This window comes from Hermetia illucens, chromosome 2 (genome assembly GCF_905115235.1).
Source record: "Hermetia illucens chromosome 2, iHerIll2.2.curated.20191125, whole genome shotgun sequence".
Lineage (NCBI taxonomy): Eukaryota > Metazoa > Arthropoda > Insecta > Diptera > Stratiomyidae > Hermetia > Hermetia illucens.
Genome location: NC_051850.1, coordinates 185,422,241 through 185,448,097, shown reverse-complemented (window position 1 = coordinate 185,448,097; position 25,857 = coordinate 185,422,241). Strand labels below are relative to the sequence as shown.

Genomic DNA, 25,857 nt, shown 5'->3' with positions numbered 1-25,857 from the left:
TGAAATAATTCGTTATGTGTATCTTCAGTTGTTGTCCGGAGCTTGATTTCACGCCCATTTTGCTCCTACGTAAACCACTCCAGAATGATCCGTGCCCATTCCATGGATCACTTCGAATTCCACAAGATAACTATGAAGCAAGTAAATGAAGTAGTATAGCAGGAGTGCGACTCCCAGGCTCTTCCGCACTTGGAATTTGCATATGCTAACACCGAAGAACACAAATCCATATAGAAAAATCGCGTAAATGGAGCTCGTTGGACCGGAAACTCCTTGGCGTGTCTGGAAGTAATAATTATATTGGTAATGGAATTATTGCAGAAAACACATTAAATTTACATTGAAGTGTCGATGATTAAGGCGAAAGCAAAAAAAAAAATGGTGAGTGAAGAAAAAAGGGGTTGGAAGGTAGATGGATATTGCTAAGATATTTTCCTACTCTCTTGGCGGCCAACCTTTTTTATACCGGAGCTCCATCCGAGATTTCGATGTAACTTCGCTTTGACGGACACTTCCTAGATATAGCTTACATTTCTGCAAAATTTCCTGTGCTAGGATGAACTTAAGTGGGGTTCCGCAGTCAACTACTACAAATTATAGTAATATACTATTATTTGAACAGATATCGGAGGGTATTTCGGAGCCTATGCAATATATAGTGGCAGCTTCCTGATTTTTTTTTTCAGATTTTTCGCTTTCTGAGGATGGGTCCGTTAAAGAAATGATAACTTTTGACCCCACGCATCTTCCACCTTTCGGAAAAATGTCAAAAATAAGACCAGCTTCGAAAAGTACTAACCGAGTCCTTTTATTAGATACCCCACTAGACGATATTTGATGAAAAACAAATGTACACCCCCTTTTTGCATGTATGCCCCCCCTCTTAAATTCGACGTAGAAAGATGTAACTCACTGTATGCGTGAGCGTTCACAGTTCCCACCTTTCTTTCAAATTTGGCGTCAATCGCTACAACCGCCTCCGAGAAAAATGCGTGTGACGGACAGACAGACAGACACAAAACCCATTTTAATAAGGTTTTGTTTTACACAAAACCTTAAAAAATGGTGAGTGAAGAAACAAAAGGTTGGAAGGTAGATGGATTGTGCTAAGATATTTTCCTACGCCCTTAGCGGCCGCCCTTTTTTATTCCGGAGCTCCATCCGAGATTTCGATGCACCTCCGCTTTGACGGACACTGCCTAGATATCAGCAATCGCATTCCTAGAACGCCTGGCTTCATATTTAGTACCTCTCCTGACTTTGACTCTCCCCAACCCTCCTTAACATTTTTTCACTCCCTCACTCGATGCGTTCTTGAGTATTACCTCGTGATTTTGTTCCTTTCTCTCAATTGTGATTGCCTTCAACGCAATTGCACCCAACCTCTCTTTTTAGACAAGAACTTGCCCCGGATGGGGCCTTGCTTAAATTTACTAGCCCGACGGGCCGTCTCTATTTATCATTTACCACATGACTTGGTATTTGTACACGTAAAGCTAAAATTTTCGAAGTGCCTTTCACGATGTTCGAGCTTTGTTTCCATTTCCTGATTCCGAGGAGGTGTTTGTTCTATAACGCATTATAGCTTAGTCCACTTCCTGTGTGGAGTTACCAAATCAGGTACGCCCCTTCGTGCGGATAAGGGAATGCTCGGCGAGTGTGTCATGATCTTGCACATGCAAGTATCCGGAGATGTACCTGTATGGGCATCCTTATGCGCAGGCCGGGTAGGCGGGAACAAAAACTCTGACGTGGATAAAAATTGGCTATGGGAAGGATGCCCAGAAATAAAACCGAACATGGAGGAACAGGAGGAGAATGAAGCTACGGTGCGTGCTTCGGAAACCTAGTCCTGGCGGTTTTTGGGAGTGAGCAAGCGGGGTCCTGGCTGTCGATATCCAACGACCGCAGTGCTTCAGTAGTGGGAACCTGGTCTACTGTTGCATCTTATGTTACAAGCGAACAGGGGGGGAGGGTGGGGGGGGCTGGAACGGGCTCCATTGACGGACCCGTTCAGAAGGAGCTCGATTCTTCGCAGATTCCCTCCCACACGGGCACAAGCCCTCGCGATCGCTACCCCCAGTGGAAAGTGTGTAGCGGGAGTCTTCGATGAGGAAGGATCCTTTGCGCCGAATCACCCGAGTGAGATTTTAGGCAATCAATCTGTAGCTGCCTTTACTGCCCTGAGTAAAAAGATCATGGAACTATGTGAGTTCATAAAGGAGCGCAGGAACATTCACCAGAATATGAGGGCCATTATAAGAGGCATCCTTTTGGCGTACGGCAAAACCCAGGACGAAAAAGGGGGGGGCCGTCGAAAAAGTGAACCTGGCGACTCAAACGACGCCTGTTCAAAATACAAATGGGGAGAAACCATTTGTAGGCCAGCAAACCCCGAACAGGAAAAAAGATTCAACTCCCAAAAAGGCGGATCAGGCGAGGGCTACGACTGAAGCTGTCAGCGAAATTGTTGCAGCTGCGACCTCGAGAAAAGGGACCGGATGTTCAAAGGCGGATGCGGAAGCTTGGAGGAAAGTGGAATGGAAGATAAAACCGAAGGTGATTACCATTTTCAAACGAGGTGAAGGGTCATATGCTGACATTTTCAGGAGAGTGAAGGCAGACCCCGAACTTATCAACTTGGAAATTAGGCGGTCCCAGAAGGGTGATCTTATGTTGGAGCTCAAGAAATTCAAGGACGTAACTGCGGACAAATTCTTAACCCAAATCGGAAAGTGGTTAGGACCGGAAGCCGATATAAGGGTTAGAAGAGCAGATATCACTATAATCTGCAAAGATATAGACGAAATCACCACGAAGGACGAGGTTCGCGAAGCATTCGAGAAGCAATTCGATTTTGTCGAACTACAAGAGTCAGCGGTGGAAACACTGATAAGTGCCTACGGGGGAACACAAACCACCATAACCAGCCTAGCAGTAGAGACAGCACTCAAACTGTTAGCAGCAGGGAGAGTGGGAATAGGCTGGGTTATGTGTCGTCTTAGGGAGCAGGTGATGTTGCTTTAGATGCCTTAGCTTCGGTCATATTGCGAAGGCATGCACTAATCCAAATGACAGGTCGAAGCAATGCATGAGGTGTGGAGTGAAAGGACATATCAGCAAGGACTGCGGAGCTGACCCAAATTGCCTACTGTGTAAAGCGAAGGAGGGTATCGACCATCGGCACATTGCAGGCAGCACCAGGTGCCGGGAATACAGAAGAGCCATTAACACAAATCGCAGATGAGGTTGACACAAATCAACCCCAACCACTGCAATGCGGCGCTGGATTTACACTTGTAAACCACTCGCGAGAAAAAATCGATGTGGCCACAATTAGTGAGCCATATCGAAACCACGGTGGTAGTATTTGGGTCAAAGACCAGACGGGCCAAGCAGCGCTATGGGCTTGCGGAGAACAAGCTTTCAAGGAAATAGTGGAGCATCCGGAGGAGGGCTTCATCACGGCGAAAGTGAAAGGCGTCCACATCTACAGCTGCTGTGCTCCACCCAGTGCTACACTTGCTGAAAATTAGCAGATGCTTGCCGCTCTGATTTTGAATGCAAGAGGACGTTCATCATTATCATCATCAATGGCCCAACAACCGGTATCCGGTCTAGGCCTGCCTTAATAAGGAACTCCAGACACTACGCCATCGTTCCATCTCAGGCGGGGTCTGCCTCATCTCCTTTTTCTACCATAAATATTGCCCTTTTAGACTTTCCGTGCTGGATTTTTTTTTTGTTTTTAGGTGAATGCGTTTACGCACAGAGTGTTGGACTCCCGCAACAGCACGCTGGCGGACTACCAACTAAAAACCTCCCTGTCATCAGAGAACTAGCCTGGAACCGTTTGACACATTACTTCGGGCTAGCCCTCCCGCTCTCCCGGCTTTGGGAGCCTTCAAGTCAGGGAATTCCCTTCACCAACGGGAGGGGAGGGGAGGAAGGGAGTTGTTAGTTCAGGGAACCCCTTTCCGTCCGATCCCTCTGCCGGTCGAGTTCAATCTTCTTCGTAGTAAGAAGAGCCCGAACATAATGCGCAATACGATTCCAGCTGCCAGCGCTCTTCAGCATCTCTCGCACAATGTTATCTGGAGAGAGCTCCCCTGTGTCTGCATAAAGCTGCTGGCGGAGGCCGTCCCACCTCTCGCAAGAGAAAAAGGTGTGTTCAGCGTCATCCGCCACTCTATTGCAGAACACACAATCAGGAGATCGCGCCTTCCGCTGGATTAGTGCGGTTTGATATGGTTGGCTGGTTGGTTTTTGGTGCTGGCGTTGCCACCATATATTTTGTCTTGCCTTCATTGATGTGCAGCCCAAGATCTTGTGCCGCCTGCTCGGTCTGCATGAAGGCAGATGTTGATATCGTCAGCATAGGCCAGTTGTTGGGTGGACTTAAAGAGGATCGTACCCCTTGCCTTTACCTCAGCATCACGGATCACTTTGTCCAGGGCCAGGTTAAAGAGGACGCATGATAGAAGCCAATGATGTTCTGGGCGTATGGGGCTGTCCGGCCTAGCGAGATAGCGAAGAATATCTTATAGATGGTACTCTGCACCGTGATACCTCTATAATTGCTTCACTGTGTGATATCTCCCTTTTTATGTATGAGGCAGATAACGCCTCTTTTTGCGGCTGGGGCAAAGTATGTTTGTGGCCGTATTTATGATAACGTTCTTCAGGTGATTGTGAAGATCATTTGTTAATGCTTCATCTTCAGGTTCTCTGTTGACTGCGGTTATTGCGGCATCCATTTCCCTTTTATAGGTGTTGCGGAGGGCTGTGTTGTGGATGGCTTCAGTGTTAACTCTCACCTGATTGTCAGAGGGGATTGTAGGTGGTGTTGTTATTCAAGCTCGGAACACCATGCCAACGAGATAGTGATCCGAGTCTATATTGGCCCCCTATATGTTCTGACATTCATCAAGGCTGAGAGGTGCCGGCGTTCTATCAACACGTGGTCAATTTGGTTGAAAGTGGTCCCGTCTGGAGAGGCCCACGTTTGTTTGTGGACCGCTTTCCGCGCAAACCAGGTACTTTCAACAGTCATTTCATGTGACACTGCTAATTGAATAATTCGCAGTCCGTTATCATTTGTATTTAGGTGTAAGCTATGGGAGTCAACGTATCGCCTGAATATGGGCTCCTTCCCTACTTGCCTGTTAAAATCCCCAAGTATGATTTTGATATCATATCTGGGACAGGCTTCGAGGGTTCGTTCTACTGCCTCGTAGAAGGTATCCTTCTCCGACTCTGCAGTGTCTTCTGTAGGGGCATGAACGTTTTGAGGCTTGTATTTCTAAACTTGCCTCGCAAGCGCAGAGTGCATAGCCGTTCGCTTATGTTTTCAAAGCCGATAACAGCAGGTTTCATTTTTTTTGGGAAATCGTTGCAGAAGAGCAGCACACCGAGTTTGTCGTATTTAGCCGTAGTTTTGGCGTTAAAATATGGGTAACGGACCGTCAATATGCATTGAGACCGAGATCTTTTCGTAAAATACGGCTCATACTTCGAGTTGAAATGTCCATTTCTGCCGCATGCACGACATTCCGGCGATGTATGGAGCGCGGGCTCCCCTCCCGCGGTCTGTCAACCGCATCAGCTGTTTCGCGGTATGTCTTAAAAACGAATCGTTCGCTTAACGGCAGCTTTTTTTTCTAATAAACTATGAATGTTTTCAGCGTATTCTTACAGCGATCCAACGTAATGATCGCGATTCTTTTTAAGGTTTTGTGTAAACACAAAACCTTATTAAAACCGGTTGTCTGTCTGTCTGTCCGTCTGCCCTTTTTTTTGAGGAGGTGGAAATCTTCAAAGGACACTGGCCATAACTTACCATGGAGTTGATCGCATCCCAGTCTTCCTGATATGCTAACATTCTTCGCACCAGATTCTCTTGTACGAGCATCTCTCCTAGAGTCTCCTCTAGGTTCTTCCTCTCCTCCACAAACTTTGAACAGTGGAAGAATACATACTCTGGGTCCTCTGGGACTCCATCGCAGTTTGGACAATCGGGTGAGGTATCTAGTTTAAACCTGAAGACGTACTGGCGATATCCTCCATGCCCCGTGAGAAACTGAGTAAGATTATAATTAATCTCACCGTGCCGTCCCTCCAACTACTCCTTGATGGCAGGGATAAGCGTGTGTGTCCACCGACCCTTTCCCGAGCGTTCCCAATGCTCTTGCCATCTATTTAGTGATCTCTCCCTTTCGTCGTTCTTCATCTACGGTAAAGGAGAGATAGACTTCGCATTATATACGTCATCTCATCTGCCAAGATGTCAATGGGCATCATTCCAGAAATGACGAATGTTGCCTCATCTGAGACAGTCCTGAATGCCGAGCACACCCTTAGTGTTGTTCTTCTGTAAACTGAACTCAGTTTGTTAACGTTAAATGTAACTTGCAATGCCTTTCCCCAAACTGGAGCTGCATAGAGCAGGATCGAACTCATTACCCTAGCTATAAGCAACTTGGAAGCTCTCACACGTTCGGCATCATTCTTGCTAGGGCCACGCTCGCAGTAGATGCTTTGTCATAAACATACTGTACGTGTTGCTTATAGCTAAGCTTCCTGTCTATCATCACTCCCAAGTATTTGATGGCAGGCTTAAAAGTGATGATACGATTCCCAATTTGAATACGGGCAAAATTTCTTTTACGGCGCTTGGTGATAAGGACCGCTTCCGTTTTTTCCTCCGCAAGTGTCAGACCAGAACTCTCCAGCCAACTGTTAACAGCACTGATCGCTTCGCATGAGTATAACTCAGCATCTTCGGGATGCTTTGCGACCACAACCAGCGCTATATCATCGGCGTAGCCCACCGCCGTGGCTTCCTCCGGAAGGGGAAGATTAAGATCATCGTTGTACATGATGTTCCACAGGAGTGGGCCCAGTACGGAGCCCGGTGGGAGACCCGCGGAGACAACGTACTCCTGGGGTACGTCATCGGTGTCATACCGAAGCCTCCGTTCTTGTAAATAGCTGTTGACCATAGCTGCAAGATAAGCGGGAATACCAATCTTCGCCAGAGATTCCCGTATTAGGTTCCAATTGGCCGAATTGAATGCATTTTTCACATCCAGGATTACTACCATGCAATATTTATTGGTAACACCATTTCCGTGAATTGCTCCTTGGGCCAAGACAGTAACCAATTGGTTGGTCTGACTTTACGGAACCCATACTGCCGATCTGAAAGGCCGCCTTGGCTCTCAACAGCCGGGAGTAATCGATTATAGATTACCTGCTCTAACACTTTCCCCACAGTATCCAGAAGAAGTATGGGTCTCTATGAGGGTGGTTTACCTGGAGATTTACCAGGCTTAGGCAGAAATATAAACTTTTGCCGGTTCCATACTGCTGGAAATATTCCCTCGGACAACTCAGTGAGCATGGTCGGTGTGAATTTCACGGCAAGTTTAAGGGCTTTATTAGGTACTCCGTCCCCCTCAGGGGTCGTCAACGACTTTTAACGGGTTGCTTACGAAACGGGGTGTGACGTCTCCGAAGTGCCCGCATAAGTAGTTCTGACCCCTTACTGGTGGTATACCTGTGTCCTAGGTAGTAGTCTCGAGGAAGCCTCTCTGTGAAGAGCGAATCGCAAATGACCGGTACATGTCGGGACACACTGGGAGTCCCCGGAGCCGTCGACAACTCTTTGGCGACGTCCCTGGGGTGATGTGAGCCTAGCTCTCCCGAGGTGGTAGTTGGGGCTTGTATCAGGAGGCGGGGAATTGCCGTCACATTCAAAGTTGCCTGGAATGTGTTGGTGTTCTCCACTTTCTGGAGAAATATAGATGTAGAGAATAGGACCCGTGATTTGCAGAGTTGAACGGCCTCTGAATCATATTATCACGATTCTATAAGCACTGCTCCACCGGTTTACGTCCATTTCTGAGCACAGCTTCTTGAAGCATTTCATCTTGCTTCGTTGGATGGAGAGCTTGAGTGTTTTGCGGGCTGCTTTTTGCCCCCAGTCGACTCTACCTACCGCCTTCTGAACCGCTCTTCTGGCTCGGTGGCAGGCTGATCGAAGGCAGGCCAGTTCACCATTTCACTAGTAGTTTGGTCTTCTACTGGGGAATGAACGCCTCCTAGGCATAGACCCTTTACATGCTAGGGTGATACACTGGGCCATATGGACAGCTCTTTCCGTAGAGGCGCCTGCTTTATCAGGTTGTTCTAATCAGAGCTCTATGAAGGCCTGCTCATCCAAAGCTTTTGCAGGCCAACCTAAAATCTTTCTCGGTCTCGGGCATGATGTTTCTTTGCCATGTGGCTCCACACATATCTCAAAGATTGCTTGGGGTTCGCTGTGGGTGTAGCGTTCGCTAACGGATCAGGACATATCACGCGCCAGTGTAGAGCTGACAAAGGTCAGGTTTACAACCGAACCTAACCCACTTTCCTGAAAGGTGTTAACATCACCTTCGTTAGCCAAGACAATGTCTTACATTTAATATTGCCGCACCACCAGTCGAATCTATGACCCAAATGCCACTGTGACGGTTTCTGTATGGTTCACTTATAATGGTAATTTTCATCTCAGATTCGTAAGTGGTATGCTCCAGTAAATCTTGGGAGACCCTGGAATGATTGAGGTTTATTTCAATGAACTTCATTTTCTCACTGCAGCCAGCACCTTCTTAAATTACAGATATTTACTACTTCCGGCAATGTGTCGGCTATCCTGTCCCTCTTTTACTTCGCACAATAGGCATTTGGGGTCCATATTGCACTTTTGGGCAATGTTGGCCGACGTGCCTACATTTACTGTATGCTTTCTCCCTTCTGAACTATTAGTGTTGGTTTTCAAAATTTCCTGTCCCCCTTTTTTTTCTTAGGCGCCTCTTGATTATTTAGAGGATCCCCGTCTTACTCGCATACTCATTTATTTCGCCCTAACTCGATGCCAATACGGTTAGGAGTCACTTGGATCGCTTGTGACACTGTAGGGACAGCAGGGTTTGGCGTATCTTTAGTATTCTTTTCCTCCATCTTTGATTTATTATAAAGGACTCTAATAGCCCTTACTGTATTCTTTATTGGCTTGGTGCACTTTGTGCTTGTCCTTCATTAACTCGGACAGCTCAACTATTTTTGCCCCAAGCTGGGTGAAGGGTAATTCTTCCGGATCGGGACTCTGCTCTCTATGAGCCCCGAAGGGGTTACTCCTTTTATACGCTTCTTCAATTTTGGCGTTTGTTGACCTTGCCTGTACCTTTTCCTTTACCGTTTTTGACAGTGGTGGAGATCTCAAAGTTGATGAGCTTCTTTTGAGTGGGTCTCTTTCTTGGCCTTGGAGTACCTCTTGTTGTTGCTCCTCTTGAAAATATGTGGTGAGTGTTATCACCGTTTTTGTTGTCCGTGCTCTTGCTGGAGAAGCTCAAAGTTATTTTTCCCAGATCAAGGGTATCCTTTCTTCGAGTTTCGATAGGATTATCAGTTTTAGGCACTCCTTCACGCTTCAAAGCGTCAATTACACTTGTCTGAACGCTGAGTTTAACCAAGGTCGTAATTTAACGGACCATTACTCTGAAAAGTTTGGTGGAAACTCTACCGTTATCAACAAAGTTTTAAAAGTTGGTCCCTTTGCAATTCATGCATGACTATTCGCGAATCTGAATTTTTAGTGCGTATTTAAACTTAACGACAATAATTGAAGTATCTGAAACTTACGTGAACAGAGTATTTCCATGAATTCCGGCATTTGATTGTGAATATGAGTCCTAAGCTGTATATCATATCTGCAAAGGGAAGAACACTCATTTAATTTAAAATGCTTATGAAAATTGGATTTGTGTCTGTGTCTCGAAGAATGAATTGGCGAGAACTTTATGTGGTTTACCCAATAGTACGCCCATATAAACCGCCGCGAAAGAAGTCCTGGAATATCCCCAGTCCGCTAGTCTTGATATCCATACTGCCACTGAAATTGGAACAGTGATCTTAAAATGGAGAGAAAAAGGGAACGAAAGTCCTTTAGTACTCACATGTTATATTATCTGCCCACGCTAGGAAAGAAAGACCAATTGTTTGGCGCCTGATTCCCATGAAGAGACCAAGGTTGTGGAATAGATTCATTAGTTCATGCTCCAAGACAAAGTGGAATGCCATGCACATTATAACTCCTAGGAAAGCGAATGCCTGCAAAGAAATAGTAGGTCTCAGGACATCAACCCTCGGAATTGTTCACTTCCATATATCAACTCCGGGGTTGCTACTTACAATGTGGTATTTGGGTGGCCGATCTGTTCGTGAAGTAAAGAAGACAGCGACAGCAAGTAGAGTGCCTGGTATCCATGCGAATATGTACGGCGTCCCACTGAAAGTGAACAAGGACACCAATATAGGTCCTGCGACGACTAAGTTCACACATATCGTCAGTTTTGACCAGCCATGATTGGGAAGTTTATAATCGAAGCAAGGAATGCACAAAATGTAGATTACATGGAGAGGCATCTAGAAGTCAGAGAGACAGGTTACATCTTCCTGTCTGTTTCGATGGAAGCGATAACTCACCCCAACAAGAAAGCAGCATTTGAAAAAAGTGTTCATTTCTTTCATCACATCCAGACGAATTGGATTTAGAGATGTGAAAAACTGCTTGAAGAGGAAGGTGTTTGGTCCTTCCAATTCTCCGTACTGCAATGAATCATTTACTTCGAATTTCAATTGGATAGGTTGATGCGCAGGTGCCATATCGTCGATAGAGAAATCGAGCCCCCTCTCTTGACTGTGCTTGGATTCAACTGATAGGAAAAAGATCACGATTTCCATTACATATTTTTTTGGGAACAGCAAAAATAACAAATGAATCAATCGAATTTTCGAAATAAAATAACATTTGCTTTAGTCCTTTAACTTGATTGAGAAGTTTGGATTGGGTTCTACGAATAGGCCATAGCTGTTGTACGGTTTACAGACGGAGAAAAAAAGGAGGGTGTGGACCATCGGCACATTGCAGGCAGCAGCAGGTGCCCGGAATACAGGAGAGCCCTTAGCACAAATCGCAGATGAGGTTGATACAAATCAACCTCAACCACTGCGAGGCGGCGCAGGATCTACTCGCGCAAACCATCCGCGAGAAAAACATCGATGTGGCCATACTAAGTGAACCATACCGAAACCGCGGTGGTAGCGTTTGGGTCAAAGACCAAACGGGCCAAGCAGCGCTGTGGACTTGTGGAGAACAAGCCTTCCAGGAAATAATGGAGCACCCGGAGGAGGGCTTCATCAGAGCGAAGGTGAAGGGCATCCACATCTACAGCTGCTATGCTCCACCCAGCGCTACACTCGTCGAGTATGAGCGGATGCTTGCTGCTCTTGTTTTGGATCCAAGAGGACGTTGGCCGATCATAATAGGAGGCGATTTCAATGCGTGGGCTCTTGAATGGGGCAGCCGGATAACTAATGTCAGGGGACGTGTTCTGCTCAAAGCATTCGCGGAGCTGGACGTGGTACTGACGAATGTTGGGTCTTCGTACACTTTCCGGGGAAGGGGCCTGGGGTCTATAGTGGACCTGACATACGTGAGTGCCACTTTAGCCAGTAGAATCGCTTGGCATGTCAGTGAGGACTATACTCACAGCGATCACCAGGCAATCTGCATAGAGATCAAGGGCGGATCGAGCTCGAAAAAGAGTTTTCGCAAAATGCCGGGTGGTATGCTTGGCTGGACAGTGAAAGCGTTCGAGGGGGACACGTTTTCCGCGGTGCTCAAATCCGACATATCCCTGAATGGTACGGCTGGAGAGAAAGCCACCCAGATCACTCGATGGGTGACGGAAGCATGCGATGCTACTATGCCCAGAAGGCGATTGCTCCCCAGTAGGCAACCCAACTACTGGTGGAACAAAGAAATCGCAAGTTTGCGAGCCGCATGTTTTCGGGCAAGGAGGCTTTGCCAGAGGCTCAGGGGAAAACCCGGTGGCGACCGTCGAGAGGAGGCACACAAGCAATTGTGTGGCCGCCTAAAGGAAGCCATTCGGAGGAGCAAAAAGAACTGCTTCAAACAGCTCTGCGACCATGCCGACATAAATCCCTGGGGCGAGGCTTACAGAGTGGTGATGAAAAGGCTGCGGAAATCACCCCAGGTGACCTGTCCGCGCCTCCTGAAACAGATTTTTACCACTCTGTTCCCTCACCACGAAAATAGGGGAAGGCAAGTTTTTGTCCATCCAAATGACGGCATAATACCGCCTGTAACTGTGGAGGAGCTGCGAGAAATATGTGGTAGGTTCGGTGACAACAAGGCCCCAGGTTTGGATGGCATCCCCAACCGAGCTTTGAAACTGGCAGTGAAGACTAGGCCCGACCTTTTCGCCAACACCTTCGAGGCGTGCCTAAAAGAAGGAATATTCCCTGTCCAGTGGAAAAAGCAAAAGTTGGTGTTGCTTCCGAAGCCTGGCAAGCAACCTGGAAACCCAGCGTCGTATCGTCCTATCTGCCTGTTGGATACAATGGGGAAGATGATGGAGGGAGTCATCTACAACAGACTCCTGCCCATCGTCGAAGCCAGCAATGGTTTGTCGGAACGCCAGTTTGGTTTCCGACGCGCCCACTCTACGGTGGACGCAATTGGCATGGTGGTAAACCTGGCAAAAGGTGCACTGATTTCTGGCGGCTGCTGTGCCGTGGTGGCGTTGGATGTCAAAAACGCATTCAACTCGGCCAACTGGAATAGAATTAAACGGGCGTTGGCTGACATAGGTGTCCCCGGATACTTAGCGAATTTGGTGGAAAACTACCTCTCAGAGGACTCTCTGGTACGGGACGGATGAGGGCCCCAAAGAGTACATTGTCACAGCCGGGGTACCACAGGGATCGGTACTTGGTCCCCTGTTGTGGAATATCATGTATAATGGGGTGCTTGCTCTTCCCGTCCCAGAGGGGACTACGATTGTCGGCTTTGCTGATGACCTAGCTGTGGTTGTTGCAGCAAAACACCCAGAAGATGTGGAGGTTTACGCAACGGAAACAGTGAGAGTGGTAAAGTCCTGGCTAGAAAAGGCCGGGCTGACCTTGGCGGACGCGAAAACGGAAGCGGTCTTGATAACGAAACGCAGGAAAAATAATTCTGTAAAAGTGGAGGTCGGTGACATACGGTCGTATCAAAGCCGGCTATCAAATACCTGGGGGTAATAATTGACACCAAATTGAGTTTTAGGCAGCACCTAGAGTATGCATGCCAAAAGGCAGCCAGTGCCACCACGGCACTTGCAAAAATGTTGCCAAATATTAGTGGGCCGAAACATTGCCGGAGGTTGGTGCTAGCCAGAGTGGTGCGCTCCATCCTGCTCTACTCGTCGCCTGTGTGGGCAGAGGCGCTTGCAAACTCTCAGAGACGGAAGCAGGTGAACTCGGTTTACCGGCGGATGGCTTTGAGGGTTTGCAGTGCTTTTAGAACCACATCAGATGAGGCAGTATTGGTGGTGGCAGGCATGATCCCGGTTGACATTCTGGCCAAAGAAATGAGTGTCCTGTACAATGCAAGACATATGGAGGGGCATGCACAGCGTAGAAATGCGGCAAGGTCAGAGTCGCTTGATCTCTGGCAACGCAAATGGGACGAGTCTGCGAAAGGTCGGTGGACGCACAGGCTCATTCCCAACATTGGGGTGTGGCTTGAGCGAAAACATGAGGATAACAACTACCACATTACCCAGTTCCTCACGGGACACGGTGGTTGCTACAGGCAGTATCTGCACCGCTTTGGGTTGGATGATTTTCCGAACTGTCCCAGATGCGATGGCATACCGGAGGATCCAGAGCATGTGATGTTTCACTGCCCACGATTTGCGATGGAGAGAAGGAGCTTAAACCAGGTGCTGGGCAGGAGCGGGACCCCGGAGAGCTTGGTTACTGAGATGCTGGAGTCCGAGGAGAAGTGGCTTGTGGTTAGCTCCGCAATCATCCAAATGCAGGAGGAGTTGCTGAAGGAACAAAGAAGGAGGAAAGCTGCAAATAGGAGAAGGATGAGTGCCTAAGAGCAAACCTACCCCGCGAAGTAATACCTCAATGGTGGTCCCGCGGGGCTGGGGCTGGAGAGACCGGGGGTGGTTTTTAGTGGGTGTGAATCCCACACGCGCCCGCTGTAGTTCCGCCGTTCGGGCGGCGGAGCTGCGGCGGACGTGTCTTTCTAAGATTTTCCACCTCCGGGTACGAACAAAAAAAAAAAAAAAAGACGGAGAAAATCTTTGATAAGGCATACCTTGTCGAGATCGGTATAAATAGTCCCATTATCACTGATGTGCTCCAAGTATCCACCCTCTTTCAGAACTAAATTACTCTTCCGGATGCTCACTTCGCTTCAGAACAGCAAGTGCTGGTCCGAGGTCTCTGTGTCGAGTCATACAAAGACTTGATGGCGTAAGTGAGCAGGGATAACTTTGTCCATCAGTCATTGCTTGGTCTGGAGTGCATTCGTCCTGGAACTGTGAAAGCAGTCTTATCCTTGCACGCATCATTCAGTAGAATTGGCCAGAAAGCATCTTTCAGATCCAGACTTGTAATAAATCTAGTCTTTTGGAGACAACTGAAATTCCTTCGATGAGAGGTAAAGGATAAGCATCTTTCACGGTGACACTGTTACTGTTACCTTACGCGGATCAAGGCAAAGGTACACTTTACCCGGCGTGATTGGAGAAGACCAAGCGTTTCGCGATTCCTCGATGACTGCCAAAGCCAGCATCTGATCGATCTCTTTATAGAGGAGCTTCTCGATGGCAGGATAGCCTGTGAGAAGTGTCTCTGCTTAATCGGTTTGCTATCGGAAAACTGTTAGTAACAGTATCGAGCCATGCTCGGTGGTGTGCCGTGAAATTGAAGGTACAAATTAGTCTTGTGCGGTATTAATTTTGGATTAACGACGGGATAAGAAGGCACGAAATCTATTCAGCCCGATCACAAAACGTGATCGTACTATCTACCATTACTATCGAATGGTTAGTCCCGTCGGCTGTCCTGAGATCGATGGGTAACCTCTTCTAATTGTACCGGCCGTCATTAATGATTTTCTAGGTGAAATCCGAAGCCAAACCACTTCCAAACCACTGGGCGGGCCACGTTGGGCGGCATGCTCAAGGTCATCCTCTTTTGGGTTCCTGGTCATAGGGAGATGGAGGGGAAAGAGTGAGCTGACGTATTGGCCAGACAGGCTCTGCTCTTGACAGTCCTTCAGTGGGTACAGTTGGTGTCCCGCTGGTGACAGTCAGGGGCGGAATCTACTTGTACTACTTAGCAGCCGCGGACCTAGAATGCGAAGGCTTATCACCTGTGCCAAGTCAAAGGGGATTTGGCTCGCTTATAACAAAACCCGATCATGAGAGCAAATGCATTCAAGATTACGGTGGTCTGCACGGGGCACTGGTCCATGGGGATCATGCCGCCAGGCTCGGTATACCTTACAATTTGTATTGCCTTAGTCCCTTCCTCTGCGATTGCTTAGCTCTAGTTAGAGCCAGGCTACGGACACTGGGTAAACTATCCTTTGGGAACCTCAGAGAGATTTCTAGGTTCATGATGGTAGAGGTGCTGTCCTTCGTGAATGCTACGGGTCGGCTCTGAAGATCTGAGCTGGCTGGACTCTGCCTCCCTATTCTCATAGCAGCAGTTGCGGTCGCGGTCTTAGTACTTTGTGGCATCAAAACGGCACACCACCCCGTAATTGGGCTCCTTGGAGCGGCCATTGATACCTACCCTACCTACCCTTTTGAGTTGGTTATAAAATGGTGGAAAAATTCTGCTTTGCTCCTGCTAAATTGAAACATCTTTACGGCATTGTTTTTGCACGAGTGTGAGCACACTTGCACTATAAAGAGTGCGGTTAACAATCACACGGAGAACCTTGGTCTTTCTGATGTGTATCTTTAGTCCGACTCTTCTTCGTTTCTTCTTTAAATCCAATGGAAATTCCTTTGAGTACCACGATCCCGTCATATGTTGCTTTCATAATAGTGGGTGTAGAGCGTTCCAGATGCACTAACTGTCGATCCAGGTGAAATGGTGACCTAAATTTTGCACATTGTTTCAAAATGCAGGAGAATGCAGAAAGGAAACCAGCTTGCTCTCTGTAGATCCCTCCAGTTCCTGCATCCAAGAACTGGGCTCTTCTTCTTCGGGATTTTAAGGACTTTTTTTCATTCACTGGGAAAAACACCGCTTCCTAGAATTTACGAACGAGTGGAAGTAGCAATTTTGCCTGTCATGGGGCATACCGCGCTGCACTTCTCATATTTTTTAAGGTAGCGGATTTCCAGCGTGTTGGGTTCATCTACGCTTGTAGCTATCATCAAAGTTCCCAGCCCCTTATATTCATCGATTCAGCTTCATCAATCTTCGCACTTCTATAGTCCGGTGCGTCTTGTTAGCTTTTCTGGTCGTATTGAATTTGACAGGTTGACGTTCTGTTCCCATACAGGCCGCTGCTGACCAGTCGAAATCCGACGTAACTTGTGGTCTTGTAGCAGGCCCCCATTAAGCGATGATGACGATGCGGTAAAAGTTACCGAATTCCGCGAATCTTTTCGCTTTATACCAGTCCCCAAGACTGTGTTTCCCCATTCCATATCTGAGTAAGATATTTTCAGAGGCCACTTTGGCACTCAGATCACCCATCACGATCACAATGTCACCTTTAGGAAGCCTCGCCTGAACTGTATCCATCTCCACCATATCCGGAATCTTTGTTGGTAAGTAGCTCTGCATAATTGTTTCTTAACCAGGATTCAAATCTCACAGTCAACTTCGTATTAGAAACCGGTTCCCAGGATCTGAGAATGTGCTCTACGGTAGCCGTCAGCATCAGTCCGATATTGTATTCACGTCTAATACCACAAGGGTTTCCACAGTACAAAAGCACAGTGCCGCAAGTTTGGCTTATATCGTTGGGATTTTGGGAGTTAGAAAAAAATCTCAGGTTCTTGATATCGTAGTCCCGGGGTCGGCACACATTTCCGAAGCCAGGTTGTAATGGTCCGATTCCTAAATTTGCGAAATTCGGAGGTTACTAGTCCACAACATTCTACTCCTTTTAGTTACATTTGATGGCAAACAGGGAATACTTTGAATATATTCTCAAACCCCGGCTAAAATAGCTTTAGGTAACTGGTTAACGCCTGGTAAAGTAGAGTCCTACTTTTAATCCTTTTGCCTCTGAACTCGGCCTGATGTGCTAAGAAGGAAAGCGCTTCATCGAGAGCCTTCCCGAAATTGATGCAAAGTATAGTGAGTACTTGTATTTGAATTGTAAGGACTGTATTTAGAATCGTGGTATACCCCTGCTTATGTGACCTCCATCGTAGGTGAGTATCGCTACTATCGTTAATGGAGGCGCCGGAATTCTTAGATCAATTTCAATTGTTGTTTAACACAGACATGAATTGTTTCACGATAAATTCCTTTTTTTATAACATTCATAACACATTGACACATGTGTTTTCCTCATTATGGTAGCTTTCAAAAATTGAACGAGCACGATAGAGGCTTCAGATCCTCCTGAACAAGAGAACAGAGACCAAACAAGTTGATTTCCTTTGTCATGGGTTTTTACTCAACTCTTCATGGAAGCTCTCATACATTTTCTGTTTCTTTCTTGCAAGATAGCGACCACATGTCAGGTTACCCTAGAATAACGGTTAAATCGCTGATCCCGAGAACCTTCCAAAAACTTGCCCCTTCAGGTTCAATTGGCTTTAGTGCCGAACCAGATAACAACAAATTACGAACAGGAATCACACCACCATCCACTCAATTTGACCTCCAAAACTTAACTCTGGGGCTAGCTGATTGTGCTAGTCACCCAAAACTAAGCTAACAAATGCTCCGCAATTGCCTGAACTGATCCGCTAGGCAAAAATGTAGCATGTTGGCAGGGGCAAGTAAATGCAGTTTATAGAGGATTGACAGGGATTGATTAGTTTTTTTGTTGTGGGATAGGCAGTTGATTAGCTGAGTTATCAGGATATACAACGCAATTGCAAAAACATAAGAAAACAGTCATACCGCACTTACCTTTGTATAACGCCTGATGAATAAGAAACTCCACTACCACGTACACTAAGTACAGGAAGTAGATTCCCATGAAAATCAGAGCATAGTGTAAATCGATCTCCTCGTGAACATACACAACCGTTGTGAATATCAAACCGAAAAGTGCGAACACTGTATCCCGAACGAAGTATGCAGGAGTGAGGGCGAATTGGTTGACAACCGCCAAGGCTCCTCCAAAAACAGCTAGGGTGAAAATAGCTGATCCCAATGTTTCATTGAAAGCTGTTGATGTATCAACGTTAAAAATGTGGGCATTTTCAATAACATCGCCTCCATATGTGAGTAGTACTAGGTAGACTGATCCCGCTGAGTGTTCGTCGAACCGAAGTAGATGAGCAGTTGCGAGGAAACATGGAGCCATCCTGAAATTTCAAATAAATTAGATTCATGAAGAGGATAATAGGAACATAATCCTGGAAGCAGGAAGAGAACATTCTTTTAGAAGTAGCAAGAAGTAAGAAGGGTCCCACAGAAATTGAGCCCAACACGGAGCTTACCTCACAAACGAAATAATGACTAGGGACAAAATAATCAGTAACACAATCCCAACTATAATAGCTATCATGGTCGTAAATGTTGTGGTGTCCATATCCATTTCACAGAACATGAAGTACATCCAGTTGATAAGCCATTCAAATTCATGACATTTAGGGTTCTGCCGAACGAAAATGCACATCTCGTCCCACTCCAACTTCATGATGTAAGAGCATGATGCCTGAAAGGTTACCAGATTAGACAGACTATTTTTGTCAATTATGAAGGTCCACCTTAGACGCTGGGACGATATAACTTCTATGCGCTTCATAATGGGGTGCCTCGCCAAGGGTTGTATTGTTGCTAGCTAGGAATAACATTTTGCGATTTCTCGACTTATCTTTTTAAACTTTTGGATTGAAAGTTAGGTTGACTTTTGGCACATTTCATGGCTACATAGATGCTAGTGGAAAGTATATGGTAACTTTGTCTTTGGGGGTGACAAATTTAAAAATGTGGTTTTAAAATGTAAAAGAAAGCCACGAGCAGTTCGCCTCTATTTAAGAATTTATTGTAAAAAAAGGAATAACGAAAAGATAAGGATTTGTACTGCATAAGATATTATCAAAGGGTGGATCATCAGGGTCTTACAGAAAGTGAATAGGATGGAGTACCACCTTATAAAGTTACATGCAACTATCTAGGTATAAACGCATTTGGAATCTTATTGGCTCACGAACATTGGTCAATGAACAGGGCGTTGTCTCTGGTGGGTCAGTGACCTCCTCCTTGAGGCGAAGTGCATTATCATCGCTCCACGACATTCTAAGAAGCTTATAATGTTCTGTAACCCGTAGCTCTAGGGCGGCTTATTTATCGGATATCCTGGGGCAGTGCTTTCCATTACCTTTCACTGTCACTTCCTTCTTCAGGTCAGCTCACCCGTTGGTACCTGGTTCGTACGACGACGTTCTTCTCAGCTTGATGTTGTCTCAGTTCAAATTACTCCCCTGTCAGGATGCAGACAGATTCGATAAAAGATTGTGCCTTTCGAGTAGTAGTGGTGGTCAACTTTCTATATGCTGCTCCCACTGGTGTTTTTATAGTTACATTTCCAAATTTTTGGGGCCAGGAAGGGGGATGTAGCAAGCGGTGTTGACGTCAGCTCAAACAAACTTTCCAAAATATTTTGCCCATTAATGTAAGTAAGGAGACTGTGATAACCAGTCACACTGATAGTCTTGGTTTTGTAGGTATTTATTTTCAGTTTGAATCCGCTTGCCTCTTTCAGAAAAACCATTTGACCAAAGTACATTACTCGGTGAGAAAGCGAGCAGAGGTCATCAGTACTGTCAAGGTACTCGAGGAAAGATGATAGCGTCCTTTGAACCTCCACCCTCAATATCTTTCAGGGAGCAAGCGTAAAGGACATCACTGATAACGAAAAATGGAGTATAAAAGCTTTTTGGACCCTCCTTTGGTTTTAAAGCCTCTCTGATGTAGTGCATGACATTTTGACATCTCCCCTCAAGACATCAGCCCTTCTTCGGATTTTTGAAGATGATTCTCTGCTTCCACTTACTGGGGAATATGTCAGACTCATAGTGTAGATAGATAAGTCAAAGCAGCAGTTCGGCAGATATTGCAATGGCGAACCCGATTGTTTTACTCCATTTGAGTGCATCGATCGTGAAACTGACTTCACTTCTGTTTGAAGGAATAATCTGTACCTGGATGCGACAGTGGTGGAACTCAATGGATATCATTCGATTGAGAATCGTGGTAAAGTACTCCTTTTATCTCAAAAGCTGCTCATCATTGTGGTCGAAAATTATATCGTTAGCGTCCCTCATAAAGCCATTGAAAACCTTAAGATACTTTTATTGTGACAAGATATATGGTAATGAAATCATTGCTATTTATGGCAGCTCCTGCTTTGTTCACCACTTCTCATTTTCGTCCACGCCCTCAACTATCATCACAGCACTTACCTTCTTAAGTTCATCTCCTCGTCATCGTTCCAGAGATAAAGACACTTTTGAGAGCGGCCTCAATGTGAATATAATCCGGGAAGGTCCGGCTCCTCTTGGACGACAGCCGGATCACGAAGATGGCCCGTGTTGAACTTGGAAGTTCAATGATTTGTTCCCGTGTGAGCAGACGCCAGATGGTTTTACCTTTCGAGGTCGATGTCATTGCGTGACTTTTTTCACACATTCAGATCATAATTCCTGAATCCACTGATGAATGCGACAAGGTCAACCTGATTAGATGTCCTTTGCCAGGCAGTCGAAACTAACTTTGCGCCAGGCCCTCCCCTCGATCAATTTGGCGTCGATGACGAGGTGGTGAAAGTTGCCGCTGTGGTTACGGTCACCGCCTCCCATCAGATTTTCGAGCCTGGTGTTGTCAAAAGCCACCTTAACGTTCAGGTTACATGTTTGAACTGCTAGCATTTGTTGAAAGAAAATATTCTTCTCCTACATGGGTTGATTCCGTTCAACTTGTTGGGGAGTGCTGTCCCTATGCATTCCAAGAGGTGATCAGTCCACGTACTTGTGGGGACGGATCAAACCCGAATCTGGAATGGATTCATTTGAAGTGGCTTTTGCCATGCACCCTCATGGGGGGTACCATGTGAATTGGGATGACCTAAGACCTAAGACCATATGGTTATTTACGGTCTTGCCTCCGCTGGTATGAATATTGAGCTTGCGTCAATACCAGCTGGTACAACTGTGCCAGGCACTGCGCGGCTGTAATTGTGATCGCCAAACCAATCCGTGTTTGAAGAATACCATGCGGTTAATGGCTACACGGCAAGTACTCGTTGGTACTGTAGGTTGTTGAATTGGCCGGTTATCGGGATGTCTACCTTGGGAGCGTATATTGCCACGATGGTTTCCTGGTGTTGCAGATATTGTTTGCATGTCTGATGTTGCTTCCGCGATACTTGGTGTCGAAGGAAGCCCGGAGTAGATCTTGTTAGCTGCAGTTTTTAGTGGTTGACCATTTATCCTCACCATAATCGGTTGAATTGCAGATGGTAGGCTTCTTACCCATAAACTACGAATTAGCGGTTCTGGAACTGCGGTACTGTCGATACACTACTACTACGACTCTAAACTTATGTCGCGAACTTCGGTGACATACCGCGGTGATAGCACTGCTATGACTTGCAAATATTGCTGTTGTCGGTCTGCTATGTTATACCTCACAAAGCTTGCTTCCACTATTTCGAACCAAATTTCGGACGCCTGGGGGTTGAAGTCCGTAAATTTTGGAAGGCGTTTCGGCAGCAATTCTTTTTAGTCCTTTCTTGTGATAAATAGGGAATAAGAGACGAAGACATCTCGACTTAAGATTTCGTCCAGGGAAGAAGCAACTCATCAGATGCTGCCGCACCTCTGCCCTGGGACCGAAGTCGTTCGAAGATGTTAACGCTCTTTTTCTAGCATTCGTAAGAAAACAAGGTACGTGCGAACTATAACTAACTGACCTAACGTAAATCCGCCATGTTTCTGACTACAGCTTGGCCTCATTAATAATAATAATAATCGTTGGCGCAACAATCCATGTTGGATCAGGGCCTTGAAGTGTGTTAGAGCACTTCATTCAAGACCGTAACGGTACACTAGGAGGGAATGTGGTCAGCATTGCGCTCGCCCGAGATTATTACCCTGATTTGACACAGGTACTCATTCACAGCTGAGTCGACTGGTATCCGACGTCATATCACGATACAAATCCCAATGCCACCAGTGAGATTTGAACCGCGACCTTCCGTACGATAGCCTTGCGCTCTAACCACTCAGCTATCCGGACACCTATAACAAAAGAAGGTCATACTTTGAGCGTCATCTTAAATCCCTGGAAATGTTAAATGATTTGGGCAATTTTCATGCACGCATGATGTGTGTTGTGTAATGTATTGGGTGTGATAGTGGCGGCCTTTTCTTTTGAATAGTTATCATTACTATAATGGATAAGGGTCTGAGAGAATTGGTTTGCATGGGGAGAATTATCCGTGTTATCTACAATTCACACGCAGTTTACGTCCTTCTTCCTGAGAGTCACGGTCGTATAACGATTCTCCCTTCTCCCGAAGGGTTCTGGTTCATAGAGGCGCGTTTCTGTTCTCCTCGTAAACAGTTGATCTTCTAGCTCATTGCCCTCTATCTCAGTAAACCCTGGAACCAACAATTTTCAGACCTCATTTTACACTTCATTGCTCAGTTTATCCAGTCATTCCATGACAGCTTGGATCCACCTAGGGGAATTTGCATGCTTTGATGATCGCTTGGTTGCGACTTCGAATTGCAACGTTTTGCTTCCTGTAGTTCTATTGGGAGTGGAACTAAGCACATGTGTCTATGGCATATATTTCCCCCTGAAATATGTTGTTATTTCGCCAATTGGTTCAGAGTATTCTTTTTTCTAGGACCAAAAAGTTCTGCACCAGCTCCTCTGTACCCTCTCTCTCCATCGGTATACCATGCTTTCATTTGTTTGTTTCAGTAGTAGGTCTTTGTCATACTTCTCTATTCTTCTATTGCACGTTTGTTTCTCAAGGTAAACGTTCTTCGCTGTCTTCTGTCTCTCGGTATCAACAGTTTGGAATCATCATCGTGATCATCAACGGCGCAACAACCGGTATCTGGTCTAGGCCTGCCTTAATAAGGAATTCCAGACATCCCGGTTTTGCGCCGAGGTCCACCAATTCGATATCCCTAAAAGCTGTCTGGCGTCCTGGCCTACGCCATCGCTCCATCTTAGGCAAGGTCTGCCTCGTCTTCTTTTCCTACCGTAGATATTGCCCTTATAGACTTTCCGGGTGGGATCATCCTCATCCATACGGATTAAGTGACCCACCCACCGCAACCTATTGAGCCGGATTTTATCCACAACCGGACGGTCATGGTATCGCTCATAGATTTCGTCATGGTCTAGGCTACGGAATCGTCCATCCTCATGTAGGGGGCCAAAAATTCTTCGGAGGATTCTTCTCTCGAACGTGGCCAAGAGTTCGCAATTTTTCTTGCTAAGAACCCAAGTTTCCGAGGAATACATAAGGACTGGCAAGATCATAGTCTTGTACAGTAAGAGCTTTGACCCTATGGTGAAACGTTTCGAGCGGAACAGTTTTTGTAAGCTGAAATAGGCTCTGTTGGCTGACAACAACCGTGCGCGGATTTCATCATCGTAGCTGTTATCGGTGGGGATTTTCGACCCTAAATAGGAGAAGTTGTCAACGGTATCAAAGTTTTATTCTCCTATCCTTATTCTTCTTCGTGTTTGTGTTTGACCAGTGCAGTTTGATGTTGTTGGTTGATTCGTCTTCGGTGCTGACGTTGCCACCATATACTTTGTCTTGCCTTCATTGATGTGCAGCCCAAGATCTCGCACCGCCTGCTCGATCTGGATGAAGGCAGTTTGTACGTCTCGGGTCGTTCTTCCCATGATGTCGATATCGTCAGCATAGGCCAGTAGTTGGGTGGACTTGAAGAGGATCGTACCTCTTGCATTTACCCCAGCATCACGGATCGCTTTCTCGAGGGCCAGGTTAAAGAGGACGCATGATCGGGCATCCCCTTGTCGTAGACCGTTGTTGATGTCGAAAGGTCTTGAGAGTGATCCTGCTGCTTTTATCTGGCCTCGCACATTGGTCAGGGTCAGCCTAGTCAGTCTTATTAATTTCGTCGGGATACCGAATTCTCTCATGGCCGTGTACAGTTTTACTCTGGCTATGCTATCATAGGTGGTTTTAAAGTCGATGAACAGATGGTGCACCTGTTGTCCATATTCCAACAGTTTTTCCAACGCTTGCCGCAGAGAGATAATCTGATCTGTTGCTGCCAATGATGTTCTGGGCGTATGGGGCTATCCGGCCTAGCAAGATAGTGGAGAATATTTTATAGATGGTACTCAGCAACGTGATGATTGAGTACAGTTCGCCTCTATTTAATCTATTGTAAAAAGGAATAACTAAAAGATAAGGATTTTTACTCCATACAATATTGGCAAAGGGTGGATCATGACGGTCTTATAGAAAGTGAATAGGATGGAGTACCACTTTATAAAGCTCTCTGCAGCTATCTAGGTATTGACGCATTTTGAACCCTATTGGCTCACGAACATTGGTCAATTAACAGGGTGTTGTCTTTGGTTGATCAGTGATCTTTCCTCTTTACGGCAACATTCCCCATGACTTTCCGAGAAACTTGCATTTTTCCTAAAATGCTCCGCAACTTGCAGCTCTAGGGCAACTTACTTATCGGCCATCCTGGGACAGTGCGTTCCATTATGTGGTATAACTCACAATACAGTTTTCGGCCTTTCTCGATGTGTTACCTATCCACCTTTCACTACCACTTCTTTCTTCAAATCACACGTCCATGGGTGTCTGGCCCGTATGACGACGAACTTCTTTGTTTGATATTGTCTCAGTTCAAAGTACTCCCTTGTTACGATGCAGGCAGGTTCGATTGGTGTTGAAATATTTATATTCAAAATTTTGTTGAAGACAAGGAAGGGGGATGCAGCAAGCGGTATTGAGTTCGGTGTCGCCATCAGCTCCTAAATATTTTGCCAATTAATGCAAATAACGAGAGTGTGATGACTAGTCACACTGATAGCCTTAATTTTGTAGGTATTTATTTTCAGTTCCACTCTGCGCGCTTCCTTCTTCAAGTTTGGAACCATTTGACCAAGGTATTTGACTTGGTGAGAAAGCAAGCAGAGATCATTATTACTATCGAAGTGCCTAAGTAAAAGAGAAATCGAACTCTGCTTTGATCTTTACATTATTCTGAGATTTAACTCCGATCCAGCACATGACACTTTCATCATAAACGGGTTGACAACCGGAATCTGGTTTAAGCCTGCCTTAATATGGAACTCCAGGCATCCTGGTGCCGCCGAGGTCCACCAGTTTGGTATCCCTTTAAAGCTGTTTGACCTCCCGGCCTACATCATCGTTTCATCTCAGGCAGGGTCTGACTTGTTTTCTTTTTCTACCATAGATATTGCCTTTATAGACTTTCCGGGCTGGATCATCCTCATCCATACGGATTAAGTGACCTGCCCACCGTAACCTGTTGAGCCGGATTTTATCCACGACCTGACAGTCATGGCATCGCTCATTGATTTCGTCGTTATGTAGGCTACGGAATCATCCATCCTCATGTAGGGGGCCAAAAATTCTTCTGAGGATCCTTCTCTTGAATGCGGCCAAGAGTTAATAATTTTTCTTGAACCCAAGTCTTCGAAGGAGGAGGAGGACTGGCAAGATCATAGTCTTGTGCAGTAAGAGCTTTGACCCTT

At 46.1% G+C, this 25,857-nt stretch overlaps 1 protein-coding gene across 1 annotated transcript; it reads right to left on the bottom strand.

Annotated features, from left to right (window-relative positions):
- Positions 1-22: 22 nt before the first annotated feature.
- Positions 23-18,981, bottom strand: LOC119647707 (mitochondrial sodium/calcium exchanger protein-like). The gene is made up of 9 exons (XM_038048794.1): positions 18,828-18,981; positions 18,558-18,775; positions 18,022-18,422; positions 10,531-10,760; positions 10,237-10,470; positions 10,002-10,155; positions 9,857-9,937; positions 9,688-9,755; positions 23-282 (listed from the first exon to the last, which is right to left on the bottom strand). Exons 1-9 carry the CDS (start codon positions 18,912-18,914, stop codon positions 49-51), a joined length of 1,707 nt encoding a protein of 568 aa, XP_037904722.1. The 5' UTR covers positions 18,915-18,981; the 3' UTR covers positions 23-48.
- Between the last annotated feature and the right edge of the window lie 6,876 nt (positions 18,982-25,857).

Bases quoted from the DNA above. Each gene is read 5' to 3' on its own strand.
- LOC119647707 (XM_038048794.1), bottom strand. From the start codon at position 18,914: ATGTTATTCCTAGCTAGCAACAATACAACCCTTGGCGAGGCACCCCAT. The intron at 18,776-18,827 runs GTGGACCTTCAT...GTAACCTTTCAG, and splicing joins ATATCGTCCCAGCGTCTAAG to GCATCATGCTCTTACATCAT. The intron at 9,756-9,856 runs GTAAACCACATA...TTCCCTTTGCAG, and splicing joins TTATATGGGCGTACTATTGG to ATATGATATACAGCTTAGGA.